The 15,835-nt window shown below is 44.8% G+C and overlaps 1 protein-coding gene across 4 annotated transcripts in view; it reads left to right on the top strand.

Moving 5' to 3' along the window:
• col14a1a (collagen, type XIV, alpha 1a) overlaps positions 1–15,835 on the top strand; it is an 84,121-nt gene that overhangs the window by 53,713 nt on the left and 14,573 nt on the right. For all 4 annotated transcript variants that reach the window (XM_029260058.1, XM_029260056.1, XM_029260057.1 and 1 more), the window contains 12 exons: positions 1,512–1,655; positions 1,751–1,915; positions 2,327–2,365; positions 2,722–2,860; positions 3,924–4,066; positions 4,456–4,565; positions 8,657–8,815; positions 9,670–9,747; positions 11,259–11,345; positions 12,584–12,637; positions 13,301–13,396; positions 14,557–14,610. In XM_029260058.1, coding sequence (XP_029115891.1) covers positions 1,512–1,655; positions 1,751–1,915; positions 2,327–2,365; positions 2,722–2,860; positions 3,924–4,066; positions 4,456–4,565; positions 8,657–8,815; positions 9,670–9,747; positions 11,259–11,345; positions 12,584–12,637; positions 13,301–13,396; positions 14,557–14,610 — 1,268 coding nt within the window. The remainder of the gene's footprint in view (positions 1–1,511; positions 1,656–1,750; positions 1,916–2,326; positions 2,366–2,721; positions 2,861–3,923; positions 4,067–4,455; positions 4,566–8,656; positions 8,816–9,669; positions 9,748–11,258; positions 11,346–12,583; positions 12,638–13,300; positions 13,397–14,556; positions 14,611–15,835) is intronic.

The raw sequence follows: 15,835 nt of genomic DNA, 5'->3' as shown, positions 1-15,835 counted from the left end.
AATTGCACATTCTGGATCTATTTAAAGCAGTTTTTCCATGTGAAGCTGTATTTACTGATTTGTTGTGCTGTGGGATCATATTGGGGGATAATTCTCATCAGTGTGTCATATGTTAACATTTAGCGGATTAAACAGGGATCAATGGGATCACCCTCAATGATATTCTTTTCATATCTAAACCAGTGTTTTTTTATCTAGTGCAGCCAGTGTAAGATTAACCGCTAACCTTACCGAGGCTTGAAACCTCAGTAAGACGACCATGTTTTGCTTACGCCAAAGAAAGCAAAGTCGATGCTTTCTGCATAGCCAAGACTGCGTGTGCTGGGGGAGGTTTACGGCCTCGTGCTCCTCTTTGAAATGTTTCCGTCTCTGTCGTAAATATGCAGATTTGGGAAGCCTATAGGCAGAGTCAGAAAAAGGATTTTTGGTCGTTTATAAGAAATATCTCTCATATCTCTTGCTTGTAAATGATCCATATTTCAAAGGTGAACTTCTGATTGATGAATGCACAGCTAGCTAAGGACATTTTCCATTAAGGGCCGACGCGTCGAAAAAGTGTCTCTCTCTTCTGATAGAGGCCACTGCGTTTCCGTGCCTCATTGGATATTGCATTCTCAATTTACCCCTGTTTATTTTAACGGCATTTTAAAACAGATGTAACTTAAAAATTCATGGAGGAATGTTTACTCTTTCCTGTCTGTCGTTTGTCTTCCCTGACAGGCCGTCTAATAAAAGTGCCGAAAGACAGTCGGAAGATCAAACGAAGCATGGCTTCGGCCCAGATTAAATTTGTTGCAATTTTCTCCTGTAATGTTCTTGCCCCTAAAATTCGTGCAGCTACATATTTTACTGAAAAAGAAGAGGGAGGATATTTTTGAAAGCTGCTTTTGTAGGTAACCTTGCACATTAAAAGGATTAGAAATGGAAATTTGAAATGGGAAGACTTAACAATTATTCATTTTGGTTTGATTGTCTGTAGACTACCTCAGTTCATTAAAATGTCTTTTATTTTTTAAATACCTGAATTTGATTTTTTCATTTATCGGAAATGTAAAGCGCAGATCACGCTAGTGGCCTTTTGATTTGACTGATTACATGCGGTGGTAGAATTTTGCATCAAAGCTACTGGTCCAAATGTCCTACTGCTCATTAAACTGTTCAACAGAAAAGGGTTTCAAAGTTTAAAAGTTCTTGGGAAATAGATTAATTCTGATTTTCTGTGTTTCAGTTGCTTTCAGTTTTTTTGGTAGGAACAAATGTGTCAAATCTGTAGACACACCATGTTATTTACATGATGTGAGTTCTGACTAACAAGAACACATCTCTGGAAACTTCACATTTTGGTTAGATGGCTAGAGGGTTTTGAGAGAATGTTTGATTTTTTTATTATTTTTTGGCTAGGTCTGGAAATCAAAGCTTGTTAGGAAGAGCTGTTTGGCAGATCCACAGCAAATATGTGTTTCTGCTGTTGTTAATATTAGATACTAATTTACCTCTTTTCCTATGCAAAGGGAAAGCCATCAAGCATGTGAAGGAGACCATCTTCACTGCCGAAGGAGGTTCAAGGCGGGGCATCCCCAAAGTGCTGGTGGTTCTCACCGATGGCCGGTCCCAAGATGACGTCAACAAGGTCTCCAAAGAGATGCAAACAGAAGGTGTGTGGCTCATGGCTTTACCCTGGAACATCTTACGCCAATGTGCAACGTGGGATCCACACTTGTTCCACGCCATTACCTCACCGTCTCCTCAGGCTACATCATCTTCGCCATCGGCTTTGCTGACGCCGACTACGGGGAGCTGGTGAACATTGCCAGCAAGCCCAGCGAGAGACATGTCTTCTTCGTGGACGACTTGGATGCGTTCAAGAAAATCGAAGAACAGCTGATAACGTTTGTCTGCGAGGCCGCCTCAGCCAGTAAGTACCTCATTCTTCCTGGAAACCAAAACGTGCAAATGTCGTCCAGGGAGATATCCTCATAATCAAGACTTTCCATCTGTTAGTGCCGAGTGCGTGTTATAAGCATTCGGAGATTAATAACTCTGCCTGTCAATATCTTCATTGTTCGTATTACCCTCCTGTGTACCATTAATATCATTATCATAATTGTCAAAGTGCATAATAGTCGTCAGAAAAAAAGAAACAAATGGAGACGAGGGAAATGTCTGCTGAATAGCGATGGGGGTGGGAGATGGATATGCTGTATACAGTTGAGTAAATATAGCCTTGCGGTAAATCAATGCACACTGTGAGTCATTAATGAAGTATTAATAAGACATAGGAATGCATGTGTATTAATTTGTTTTACCCATAACCCTTTGTTCTCAGCTTGTCCTGCATTTCTTGCGAGCGGAAACACCATGGCAGGTAAGAGACCGTAAATCAAAACTATGGCAAAGCTACATGCTTAAGTACTGACAGCAATGGTACAGTATAATTCGTAGCACTAAAGCACTTGATCACTTCACAGGTGATGTTGACTGTAGCTTGATGTTTCTTTAGAGTTTCTGTCTGCTAGTAGAGTACTTTAAAAATGAGTCAGCGCTGAAGTGTGGTGCGTGTCAGTGTCAGTGATTTCATTTCCCTTCGCTCAGATTATCCTGTCATGCACGCTGGTGCAGTTAGCGCAGAGGATGCTAATGCAGAGTAGTTATTCGGAGCGGTAAATGAAGGTGTACGCCAGAGCCCAGTGGTAACAACGCCCTGTCGGTCGCCTCCCGCAGGTTTCCGGATGATGGAGATGTTCGGTCTGGCAGAAAACCGGTATAGCAGCGTTAGCGGTGTGTCCATGGAACCCGGGACATTCAACAGCTTCCCCTGCTACAGACTGCACAAGGACGCCCTGGTCTCCCAGCCCACGAAGTGCGTCACACCGCTCGCGGGGAAGAGGGCTGACTTCAATAGCCAGCTAGACAAAGACCAGAGCTGTGTCCTGGTGTAGCTGCCAGCAGCATACAGAGGCTTCTTCAAATAATGCGGCAGCCAGACAAGGATGCTAACTGCACTCTAATGACATGCTGGATGAAACCTGGCTCACATGCAGAGCCTCAACCCAGGGATGACAGATATGGATATACTGACCCTTGGGATGAAATTAGGTTGTCTCCTGTGGTATTTAGGCGGAAAAAGAACAGCGAAGCATTTCAGCACCTTTCAGAGTGCGTTAGCCGCTAAGTCTGCCTAGTGTTGCGAATGCAAATCTAGTACATTGTATCATTATTGTATGTCTTAAACATTTATGAGTTGAAAAGTTACACTTTACATCGGTGCAGCACAAGAGCCTCGCGGCATGTGGGCTGCCGTCACCATTCAGTCCATGTAGTTTGCATGTTCTCCATGTATTTGTGTGGGTTTGCTCCAGGTCCCCTGCTTTCCTCCCATAGTCCAAAGATGTCTTTCAGGTAGATTGGTGATTTTAAATTATCTTTATTATGTGTGTATGAAGGGGGTGCGGGGCGGCAGTGGGTTTGACCGGGTCCTGCTCTCCGGTGGGTCTGGGGTTCGAGTCCTGCTTGGGGTGCCTTGCGATGGACTGCCGTGTGTCCTGGGTGTGTCCGTCCCCTCCCCCTCCAGCCTTACGCCCTGTGTTGCCGGGTTAGGCTCCGGCTCCCCGCGACCCCACATAGGACAAGCGGTTTCAGATAGTGTGTGTATGACTGAGTGGATGTGTGTGCCTACCTTTGGCATCTGATCCCATATACAATGCTTTGCACCTGTGCTTCCAGGATACACTCTGGACCACTGTAACCCTCCTTTAGGTCAACAGGTTATTTATATTTCATAAATTTAGAAAAGTTACACTTTATCATAGTGAGTTAAAAATGTTTTGAGAGAGATGAGATTTTGCAGTATTAGAGTGAAGTGATGAGACAACACATCAGCAAGTTTCTATTCAGAATGATTGACGTGGCCTGCTCTGTATCAGGTATCTCCACCCCGAAGGTTTACCCTCTGACTACACCATCACCGTGCTGTTCCGCCTCCTGCCAGATACTCCCCAGGAACCCTTTGCCATGTGGGAGATTCTGAACAAAGAAAACGAACCCCTTGTGGGCGTCATTCTAGACAGTATGTTGTTTTTCTTTGTCTGCATCAGAACATTGGGTATGTTTTACAAAAACAAAAAAGAATAATGAAAGACTGTCAGGACCGCATACTGGCACATTCAAGTCGTCTAATCTTATTTGAGTGATTTATTGTTCCTTTAGTTTCTGTACGAAGGGAGTCTTTGTAACAGAATTTTGCAGAGAGGATTGGATTTTATGAAAGCTGTACTTGTGTCCTAGTCAATATCTAACTGGTTAATTTCTTCACAAGCTGAGTAAATTAGCAGTGTCACAATCTCACATGATGCTACACGACCCAGCCAAAACAGTCAATCTTCAGAAAATATTTAATGAAAAATTTCGAGTGCTGTTTTGTGAAAGTTCCGTCACTAATTGCAACTTTGACTGCAGATGGTGGGAAAACCCTGACGTTTTTCAACAACGACTACAAGGGCGACTTCCAGACGGCGACATTCGAGGGACCGGATATCAGGAAGGTCTTCTATGGTAGCTTCCACAAGGTTGGTGTTACCCCCCAGGTGCCGCGGCCGCACGTTTGACCGTTTGTCATGGCTTCCGACTTTTTCAGCCTGTTTCCTAACGGTCGCTCATTTGGCCTCAGGCTACTTCCTCAAAGGCTGTTTTGTTTCAATATATTTCCACCCCCTCTGAATTCCCTTCTTTGTAGCCGTATTTCAAAATTGTGATAATCTCTGTCCATCACTTTCCCATAACGGTTGCGCTCCCTTGGCAGGCTAATGCTAATGCTACTGTTGATGCTAATGCTTCTGCTAAAGAGATCCCAGAGTGGCAGCACGTGATGTGACGTGGCACTTTGCAGCTTTCTGGAGTCTGCTTCATTACCACGCTGAAGCGTGTCTTTGCATGCAAGCTCCGCTTCTGCTAAGATCTGCTTTCACAGGTGCATGTGATTTATGGCTCTCCTCTGTAATTCGGGGTGCGGCGAGCTCGTCGGTTGTACTCCGCGGGCACTTAGTCTGCTCGTAGCGTGAGAGTGCGATCATTTTTCACCTCTTGCCATTCAGATGGCCCGTGCAAGAAGCTAAATTGTGTTATTCTTTTCAGGAGGAATTTATGCCTCGTTATTTGAGGTTGCTGATGATATTCTTTTCCATCTTTACAAACATTGTATTGCTTCTTGGACTTTTTCGCATTCAGTGCTTTTGTTTCGAGCTCATCGTGTGTGCTGGAGGTTTGACTGAAGACAAGTTTTCGGAGGAAACAAATAGCGGAGATGAAGGAAGCCGTCATAATACCGGTCGCATCTGGTTTCTTTGAGACGATATGCGAGGGACCGCGAAACATGCATAAATAAATTAGCATGAGAATATTATACTAGAATAAAAAAAAAAAATCACAGACTAGTATTTTCAGATCAGTTGTTTTTAAAGGTTTCTTAAAGTCAGAATAGGGAATGTTAGAATTTCATCACCGTGGTATGTTTTATCAATTTGATAGAGATTTATCTTATCTCCAGGCAAAGCAAAGTGATACTGTCAATAAAAGAGTGTGCGGCAGCTCAGTTTTTTTTATCACTGTTTATTTCTTCAATCTGAACAGCATTTGTATGACTGGGATTTGGTCCTTTATATCACTTCAGCTCTTCAGTGTTGTTTTGCCAGCTCTCTGTGACTGACCTTGAGTCGTTTTTACCCTACTGACTTTGTCAGGAGGAGAATGCGCTGGTGTGTCTAATTTTGCAAAGTGAATAATAGGAAACACCCATGGACTATCTTGGAGTAAGACAGGGTTCTTTTTTCAGCATTTTTCTATGCACAGCTGAAACTTATTTTCAGTATGTAAACCTGTAGCAGCAAATCTGGCCCACTGAAATATCACTAACCCGCGAATAATGTCCGGATTCCCGAGATGTTATGACAGCTTTTAAACAAAGCCCCTTGTTGGAAAGATGTCGTGATAGTGCAGGCTTGAGGAAACGAGAATCTCTCTCACCCTGGTGTGGGAAGCAATGGAGCGGGTTTGCCGAAATCTTGCCGGCGTGTGCAGTGTGCGATAGCGTGTGTAGTGCCAAGAAAGTGCCAGGCTCAAGTAGGAAAAATGGTGATGATGTCCTTGCCTTTGTATTGCATTCCCACGTAGTCCTTCCCCTATTCATTACTCCCACTATCAGCACATTTTGGTCACGGAACAAGTTCTTAAATACACTGACATTCAGATAAGATTTGCTTTGTCTTATGGCCTATTAATTAAAAATTAAATGCTAATGCTATCAATTAAAATTGAATAGCATTTTATAAAGCTGGCAGATTACAGCTCTTTTGTGTTCATCTATGAATTTGGATCGTCCTCTATGAAAGAAAGATTGTTCTTTATGTGTGTGTTCCCAGAATGACTTTATATACCGTTATAAATGCATGGAGGATCGAGGCACAAGATAGCATCTTGAAGAAATTGATCCATAGCCTGGAAGTTTTGCTGAGTTTTTTCTTCCCGGGCGCAAGCTAAAAAAATGGAAGCGGATCCTCGGAGCTGCGGAGAAGAAGATGCTTTTTGGTGGCGGCGAAAGTGTATTGAGATCTCGCCGCCCGACAAACGGTGCTTACTGGCCATGCCTGCTCCCTCAAAGCCGACTGTCGGCCCCAAAATTGGAAAAGCAAACAAAGGAATGTGCTGCTGTACGATACGACCGGGGACGGGAGTTAATTCAACACCGAGGCACATCAGAAATACAGCGCGCTGCACGAAATAGGCTAATACATCATGTTGGCAACGGAATTATAGTCGGGATTGATCAGGAGAGCCATCTGACCCGTGGGGGGCTCGGCGAAGAAAGGACACTTCTCATTCCTTCCTGCAGCCAGACCTTAAATATTGTCATCAGGGCCACTTATTCTTTATAACTGAGCACTTAGTCAGCCAGAGTCCATCCTGTCCTAACCCATAACAAAACAGTCTTCCCTGGGCTCACTGCTTCTCCCGTTATTTTCCTTCAACAAGATAATTAAATGAGCTCTGAGCAACGACTGCTTTCTTGTTTCAAATGTCTCGGGCTTCTTCTGTTCACAAGGCCACGCAGTGATTTAAAAAAGTCCCTTTTGTTATTAATGTCCAATAATGGGATATACCTTGGGAGCCTAAGGAGCAACATGACTGGATTAAGAGAGGACTCTGGAAGGTCACCAGCTCCCATGTCTGGACGCATAAGCACAGAAACACAGACTGCAGACCTGCAGGAAACCACAATTTCAGTCACATTTTCAACTTATTTTGGCACACAAAGATGAGCTTTTTCTCATTTTATATTGATCTTCTCTTGCTTTCAGTGTGTGGGATATTATTTTGGGAATGAGAAGGTATTTTTCTCATTTGAAAGAATTATCATGTTAACTTTCGCTATTCTCTGAGCAGAAGATGACCCTGTGCTGGCAGGCAGTCGTGTACTCTGTTATACTGTACTTTATACTTTATTTACTGACCTCTTCATGTGATAGCAGCTCCCTTGTGTAAATCTAAATCTACTTACTTACCACATGCTTTCCTTGGATTTGGTCCTCCTTGTTTTCCATCCAAAAACAACCTTTTGGCTATAAAAAGATAATTATGTGCTAAATTGCCAAACTTATGTTAGCTGCTTATATTATCTTTGTACCATGGTGTTGCTGCATACGGACTAATTGAGCTTCTGCTCTAGACGTTCTTTGAGTATCTCTGGGTCTCATTTGGACAGTATTCTTAGCAAAGGTATCGCAAGACTGCGGATAAGGCGACTGAAGTGTGTTTCTTGTGAGATGAAACAACTTGTGACACCCGTCCATCACCAATAAGAGTAAAAACACAATAAAAGGGTAGATTGTGAAAGGCTTTCTGCAATACAATCTCCAGTGTAATTTTACCCTCCCACCTTTGGACCGAGCCCCAGATGTTTTCAGTTCCGAGCAACGCCTCCAGTTGTGTACGGTATATTAAAGAAGTTGGTGGCGTTGTGGTTAAGGGACTTGGCTTGAGCCCAAAAGGTTTCGAGTTCATTTCTCAAGAGCCGAACTGCAGTTGTGCCCCGAGGGCAGATTTTTTTTTACACAAATCACTTCTTAGAATATCTGAGTGTATGCATGTTTGAAGGGTTACACAGTGAGCTGGGTATATTAAATAACCAGCAGTTAATAATAATATCCAGATATGCACATGCCAAATCAGAGAGGAATGTTTTGACACTTCTGTTGTTTTGCTGAAAGTGACTTTATGAGCTACTTCATGAACGTTTTCTAGTAGGATGTGATCATTGAAGCAATTTAGGAGACAAGAGGGTTCGAAGCGGGGTGTGTGGTGGCACAGCGGGTTTGGCCAGTGCCTGCGGTGTGGTGGATCTAGGGTTTGAGCCCTACCTGGCATCCTGGTCTGGGAGTGTCCCTTTGCCCTTACGCCCTGCGTTGCCGAGTAGGCTCTGGCTTGCTGCGATCCTGCTTGGGACAAGGGGTTGTAGATGCTGGTTGGCTGGGTTCAAAGGCGCAACAGTGCAAGGTGGATCACTAGACATTTCCATTCCACTCTGTTATTGTACTTGCAGCAGTGTATCCCCATTGTTAGCACTGAGCTCATGGGTGTTCCCTTCATTCCTTTCCATCATCCACAGCTGCACCTGGCCATCAGTAAGACCAGTGTCAAGGTGATCATCGACTGCAAGATGGTGGGAGAGAAGCCGGTGAACGCGGCAGGGAACATCACAACAGATGGCGTGGAAGTGCTGGGCAGGATGGTGCGATCGCGTGGAGTGAGGGACAACTCTGCCCCGGTGAGTGTCACCGGGCCTGTGTTGAGTGTGGTTGGCCCGTGAGGGGGGGTGGGGCACATCCTTAACCGCTGTCCTTCATCAGCCCCAAAACAAAACAGGCCTTGTGCCTGAGAGACGGGTGGATGACCCTCGCTCAGCTTAAATGTCACGGCAGGAAATTATGTACAGGGGGGTTTTTGTGGAGAGCCTAATAACAAGTATGATAGATTTTCTGTACCTTCCCTAGTGAGAGAATGCACTTTTCAAAAGAAGGAAATACCTATTTTTGACTTCTGAATCTGGAAATTCTTGTAGTTCCATCATACCAAGAAAATTTAATGGAGGGGAAAAAAAATTGAAGAATACTTAAAGGAAAAAAAAGAAGTTCTTAACATTTGGTTTTTCTCCTAATTTATTACACCTTCTGGGCATCTTGGAGGTATTTTATTTCTGTCTGTTTTATTTCAAACCGTGGGAACACAGTGAGCTCATGGCAATGGTTCGGTGTGCCCAAATCCTCAGTCACTAAACAATTGAGTTTAAAATGTGTAGATTTTAATGAGCAATTTTGCTCTTATCGTGCTAAATCGCAATTCGATAACTACATTTTGTAGGAACTTGGATGGCAAATTAATTTATTCATAAGGTGATACCGAGTTAAATTGAACACTGCAAATCCTGTTTTTTACAATTAAATGAATGAAACTGAAATGAAACATCTCTCTGTTGCTTTTTACTGAGTCATTTTCTGTCTTGCTTTTTGCACCATATTTGTCTATTCGGTTCTTCTGTACTTTCCACTTACAGTGTTATTGTGATCAGTGGTGTTCGTGTGTGTGTTCACAGCTTGTGGCATGTCTTGTTTTCATCCTCAGTTCCAGCTTCAGATGTTTGACATCGTCTGCAGCACTTCCTGGCCCAGTATGGACAAGTGCTGTGAGCTCCCGGGTCTGGTAAGAACTGTCGACTCCAGGATGTCTCACGTAGTCCATCAGCCCATCAGACACCTGCCCACATGGTGACTGGAAGTGGCCAAGCAAATGGCTCACCACAGCGGAATGTAGACAGGATCCATTAAGAAACTGTGCTTGTTTAATGAACCAAATCCACATCTCCTCTCACCCTAGACGCTGGCCTGTCAATCGGCCGGACACCTTTATTTCGAGGCCTGTCCTCATTCATATTGGAAGACGTCCTGTTATTCACACTTCTCGAGGATTCTGAAAACTGATTAAAATTTTAATAATGCCTCAGAACGGCTCGCTGTGTCCGTGGTATGAAATGTAATCCGAAAGGGTTTGTGCGAGATAGAAAATGCAGTTGTTTCAAGACGGTCACTGTTGGTTCTCATCCAGGTCCTTCTTCTGCACTGTCAGCGCGACGATATCGACAGGGTTTCATAGGAAATAGGGAGGACATAGTCAGAGTGTGCGCACAAAAGCAAGTGGGATTTTCCAGTTTCAAAACCATGAAGAAGTCTCACTTGGTTAAGTCTTGAAAATGAACCCCTTTTGTTCTTCAAAACAATATTTGGTGTTTGAAAATCAGAGGACATTTACCAAAACGCGGGCAGTACGTTGACCAACGAATAAGAATGCTGGGAAGTTCAGGAGAAGAGTACATGTCCACTTGAATTTGAACCGCATTAGAGGTCTCTAAATTCTCGGGATATCTTGCAGGTTCTAAAGCACTTGTAACTGAATTATTCTTTATCTTGAGCAGCTTTATCACTGGAATTTACTCCGCTTTTGTTCTCAGTAATTACCGGTTTTGTGACTGACATGTTGACACGTGTCACAGATCCTCCAAAACAGGTGAACACACGAACAGGGGCTCCCTCCAGGACTGGAGCTGGAAACCCAGTCCTTCAGACAAAGCAGCTGAGGGTACTGTGTAAAATGAGCTGCAGTGGGAGACCCTCCAAAACCAGGGCTGGAGACTGATCCTCTAGAAAAAGGCAATTTAGGGTAGTGTGTTAAACCAGATAGAGTGGCTCCAGGGCTGGGGTTAGACATTCAAAGCTCCAAAAACAGGCAATTTAGGATAGTATGTACAACCAGTTAGACTGGGGGGTGCCTCCAAGACTGAGGCTGGAGACCCAATTATCCAGGCAGATTTAGGGTAGTGTGTTAAACTGGCTAGACTGGGGGTCCACCCAGGATGATGGTTGGAAACCTAATTATTTTGAAAGAAGCAATTGAGGATAGCGTGTAAAACCAGCTGGACTGGGAGTCCCTCCAGGACCAAGGCTGGAGGCTCAGTCCTCTAGAAAGATGCAATTTAGAGGTTGTGTGTGAAACCGACAATAGTGGGAGTCACCCCAGGAGCGGGGCTGGAGATCCAGTCCTCGAGAGAGGCAGTTTAGAGTAGTGTGTAAAACCACTTAAACAGATTTCCTGCTTTGCACAATCCAGTTCTCGATCTTCATGTGTCTCAAGAGCCACCGGTGTGTTTTGTGTTCCAGAGGGTGGAAGCTGACTGCCCAGCAATGCCCCATGCGTGTACCTGCTCCCAAGACAGCAAAGGCCCCCCCGGACCCTTAGGCCCCCCGGTGAGGACTCATCCCATTTCTCTCACTCATTCCTTGAGTTCAGCTCAGTAATCTTATTATCGACGATGGATCCCTGCCGACCAAGACGTATGTTTATGTTCAGTATTTACATAGAGAGCAACCCCTTGTTTTTTTTTTTTTTTTTTTTGGATGTGTCTATGAGGCTGCATAGTGAGAGACATCATGCTGAAAAAAGTGACAAACTGGTACATTGGAATTAAGTAGAGCTTGATATGTCATTCCAAACAAATGAGCTCATTTGGAAGGTGCCGTTGAGAGCGAGGAGAGCGAAAATGGGTTTTCGCGGGTTCTGAAAAATGTTCTACATAAACATGTTGTTGTTTGAAATGGTAATCACACTGATGCTGATTTATCAAAGCAAATTTGTCTGTTCCGCCCTGTCGACTCATGTACGTTTTCCCGTCCGCACCACTGTTTGCCAGCGAAGTCTCGTCTTCTTTCAAACATCAGCTTCTCAGACCTAATCTCAGATTGTTCTGCCAAGTTTTTATTTATGTCAGGGTAAATTTTAGCTCTCGCCGCTGAAGTGCAGTACCTCGTTGTGCTTAACCTTTCTTGTCTAACAAGCCATTAATTCACTTGCAGCCAAATGTAAACCATCATTGTCAGCAGACGTTTCGGCGAAAGGCTGCACTGTATTACTTTCACGTGAACTGGAACAGATCGCTCGCGGGTGGAATGGGTTATATTCATTTTGACTGGGCTGTGAAGAGAACGAATTGCAGGTTCTGCCGTTCACCGACACCCGCAGCCGGAAGTCTCGGGGGCGACCTGGCAGCATCCAGTATCATGCATGAGATGAGTGCAGTAGGCTCTCCCTACGAGAACCTATAGGCTGTTGCTGCCGGTTGCCAAAACTGGGATTGGAGCAAAAGATGCTCTGCTCTGCATTTACGAGGTTAATTCACGTTGTCGGTTTTTTTGAAGTTTATTTTGTGTTTCCCATTGCTGTCATTCGGTAACTGGAATCGGCACTGTGGAGGTTTTATGGGAAATAAAGCAGTATAATTAGAAGTTAATAGAACCTGATATGGCTCATGGCCACATTTCTATAAGACTGCAGCTTGGAAAGTTTCCTCCTCTTGTGTTGTCTTTCGAGGATGATACACTGCGGTCAGTTATGACTGGAATTTTGCAAATATGTGAAAAGCATGAAACCACAGCTAACAGTGGCCACGGTGGTATTGACTGAGGATACGTTTTCCTCTGAATTTCAGGGTGGTCCTGGTATCCGGGGTGCGAGAGGAGATCGTGGGGACCCAGGCCTTGTGGTAAAGTATAATTAGTCTGGCTCAGTTACTCACACAGTTTCAGGTTGATGTTGGGGGGCCCACCCAGCACTTGAAGCCGTAAGATGTGCAGAATCGCTGGGCAAACTTGAAACTACTGCTCGAATAAAGAAGAGAAATGTGTAAATAAAGGCAAGTGGACATCTGATTGTATTTCTTTTGGAAAAGAGAAACACAGTAAGTGCTGCCATCCAACTCAGCACTATTGTGGGTGTCCACAAGAGTTGCCATAGGCATCTGGCTCTTGCTGCGGCTGGTTTGAATTCAGCATCTGCTCAGCCTGCTATATTTTCTCTTGCTCTGCTCCAAGGCTCTGTGTCTCACTGTTGCAAAACAGCAACAGATGTGCTACTTCGCACGTGGAATATCTTTGCGTGGCCCGGATGAAGCGATCCTTGTCAAGACAGTCAGCCACGAGCAGCGCGCCGCGTGTGCGGAATCGGTCCTCTGAAGTAGGCGTGTTCTTGCGTAGAATCCATCAGTAGTGACCACCTATGCTCAGGGTTCCCATTTGGCGCTTTATGCTCCCGTAAATTTCCCAGTGTATCAGGCTGAGCGGATGCAAGGCAGCGAATGCTGCCATCCTCATGCTGCTGTGCAAACACGTTACGCTCTAACTGTTCCCCATTTTTGTTCCTGTGATAGGGACCCCAAGGTCCTACCGGGGAAATGGGTACTCCAGGACCACAGGGCCCCCCGGGACCTCAGGGGCCAAGCGGACTATCCGTTCAGGGGCCACCGGTGAGCCTCAAGTCCATTCACACATATCTTCTTTATGTAAAAAAAAATGCTGTTTGTAAAATCATTCGGGCAATGCATCTTACCGCTCACATCGTTGTTTGTTACAAAGGATCGCTTTAGATGGACTAAGTATTTGTGTGAGAAAGACTGGCAAATTATACTTTGATACTGCAGTACATTTTTATGTTCGCCCGTTTATGTGCTGCCATTTGCATCTGCTGTTATGCAGCTCCAGTCAAAAGTCAGCTTCCCGGAGGACTTATTGTTAATATTGGCAGGTTGTCTCACATCTTGAATAGATTTTAAATGGCCAGTAAGTGGTTCTGAAATCGGAAAAAAGAAAAGAAAAAAAAAACTGATTGCATTAGCCATTACATTCTTTAATCTTTTTCTCTGTTTTTTGAAATATGAAAATACAACACACTGAAAATTCTATTGAAGGGTGAAACTCGGTAATACATTTTTGGCTCATTGTGTAAGCCAGGGGTGGCTAATCCTGATTCTCGAGGGCTCCAGTACAGCAGGTTTTAGAGAATACATTTTAATTAGTGCCTTATTTACATCTGAAAGGCTAAGTGAGGTGACTTACTATGCGAACAATTACTTTAATAAAGCAATTTAGAGGCGAGGTGAAGCAAAAAACTGCATATACTAATACCCTTGAGAACTAAGGGTCTGTCAGTGCTGGTTTCAGTTTGCTGAGAATCGATGTTTAAATGCAGTCTTATGACAGTGGTGTCAAACCAAATCCATGAAAGGCAGGACTGCGTGCTGTTTTTTGTTCCAGACAGCTGAATTTCCTTAACTGGCTCAGCCAATACGTTGTTAGACCACATTTACTTTATTATGTTTCCAAAAATATTGGCACAATGTCTTCTCATGTTTTGCTTGTAATTTACAAAGGAATAAAAATCTGTTCTAACATAATTTGTAATTAAACGAAACATAACCCGCACTGACCCCCCAAGTGAGTTTTTTTTCCACTCCCTGTATTATAGGGTGAAGGTAAAGCATGAGGCGTCGGGAGACAGTTTACATGCAGGGAACGCACAGATGCACGTGCACTCTGTAGAAAGACTGTCTTACAGAATATGCCACATGCCTTTGATGTGAAGGGGATAAAAATGGATGGAAACCACCTCTGTGCTCTTCTCTTTCAGGGTGTTCCTGGGGAGAAGGGGGAGAAGGGAGATGCTGGACAACAGGGCCCACAGGTACAGTGGATCTTGGCAGTGTACCGCAGTAAAATTTCAACCCCGTACAGGGCACGTCATCTCATCGTTGCGGTGCGGACATCGCTGTCGGCGACAGCGAGGGAATCTTTTTATTAATACCGTCACGTCTCACATTAGCTCGACCTTCCGGCGAGCGGGGTAGCATTGCACAGAAAATATAATTAAGAACATGTCGTGTTTGCCGGTCGCACCCCAGCGTGGTAGCCGGGTAATTAGAACGGCCGGGGACCCCAGAAAACTCCGGAGATAAGAGGCATCACGGTGACAGAGGTGTCTGTCGCACGGTGTCTCCTACACGCCCTGCTAGTGGGATAGGTCTCCCTCTCTGATCGCTTCCTAATGGAATCACTCACACGTAAAACTCATAATGAAGCCCAGCCAGTATTAATTACGGAAACTGACCAAAAAAAAAAACTTTTTTTTCCATTCAAGTAATTATCACATCGCCTGCTGGAGGCTCAGAAAGCTGTTAGCACCGGGGCCGCTGTTGCTGAGCAGCCTGGGTGCAGGGTCCGAGTTCTGTCCGTTTCTGGTGGGAAAATGAAGGTTGGCTGCCGGGGTCGCACGCGAAGAATAATGTAAAGCCTCGCGGTCCGGCCCGTGATCTACTCAGCCGTGCTTTGGTCCATTTATTGGACCTCCCGATCGCCGAGGCACCCTCCTTCCTCACAGGCAGCGCGCACGTGCCACCCGACAGGTTCGGGTAAATTATTCACAAGAACGGAATAGCCTTCATTTTATCAAAAGCACGACAACACCGATAGGGCAGTCCGCGCTCTGCACCGGCCCTGGAAAAATCAATTAAAAATGATGTTGGAGTTCCAGGTGTTGGGGCGCGGCGTCATTATTCATAGCCGAAACTAAACGTTTCCCTGCAAGCCTCGGAAAAACACGGTATCTGATCTAAAGAATCGCATGTGGTCGGTGCAGCGACAGAAGCATTTTCTCCTGGCTCTTGCGCGGTCGAGACAGATTTTTGATTTCGCGTAATGATTTGATTTATGTTAAGCTGGTTCGGAGTTTAAAAAAACACGTCCTAATGATTTCGTGCTTCGGCGGCTCTGCGACGGTTCAGGTCCGTACTTTCCAGACCGAAGCGATGCTCCGGTCCAGGTCCGGGCAGAGCCGCTGTTTGGTTTTCCGGTAACACCGGGGTCAGGACTTCTCCTACCGCATACCCCGAAGACCGTGTGCCAAGACAGGC

Source organism: Scleropages formosus, chromosome 18 (assembly GCF_900964775.1).
Source record: "Scleropages formosus chromosome 18, fSclFor1.1, whole genome shotgun sequence".
Classification (NCBI taxonomy): domain Eukaryota; kingdom Metazoa; phylum Chordata; class Actinopteri; order Osteoglossiformes; family Osteoglossidae; genus Scleropages; species Scleropages formosus.
This window is presented reverse-complemented; position numbering and strand designations above follow the sequence as displayed.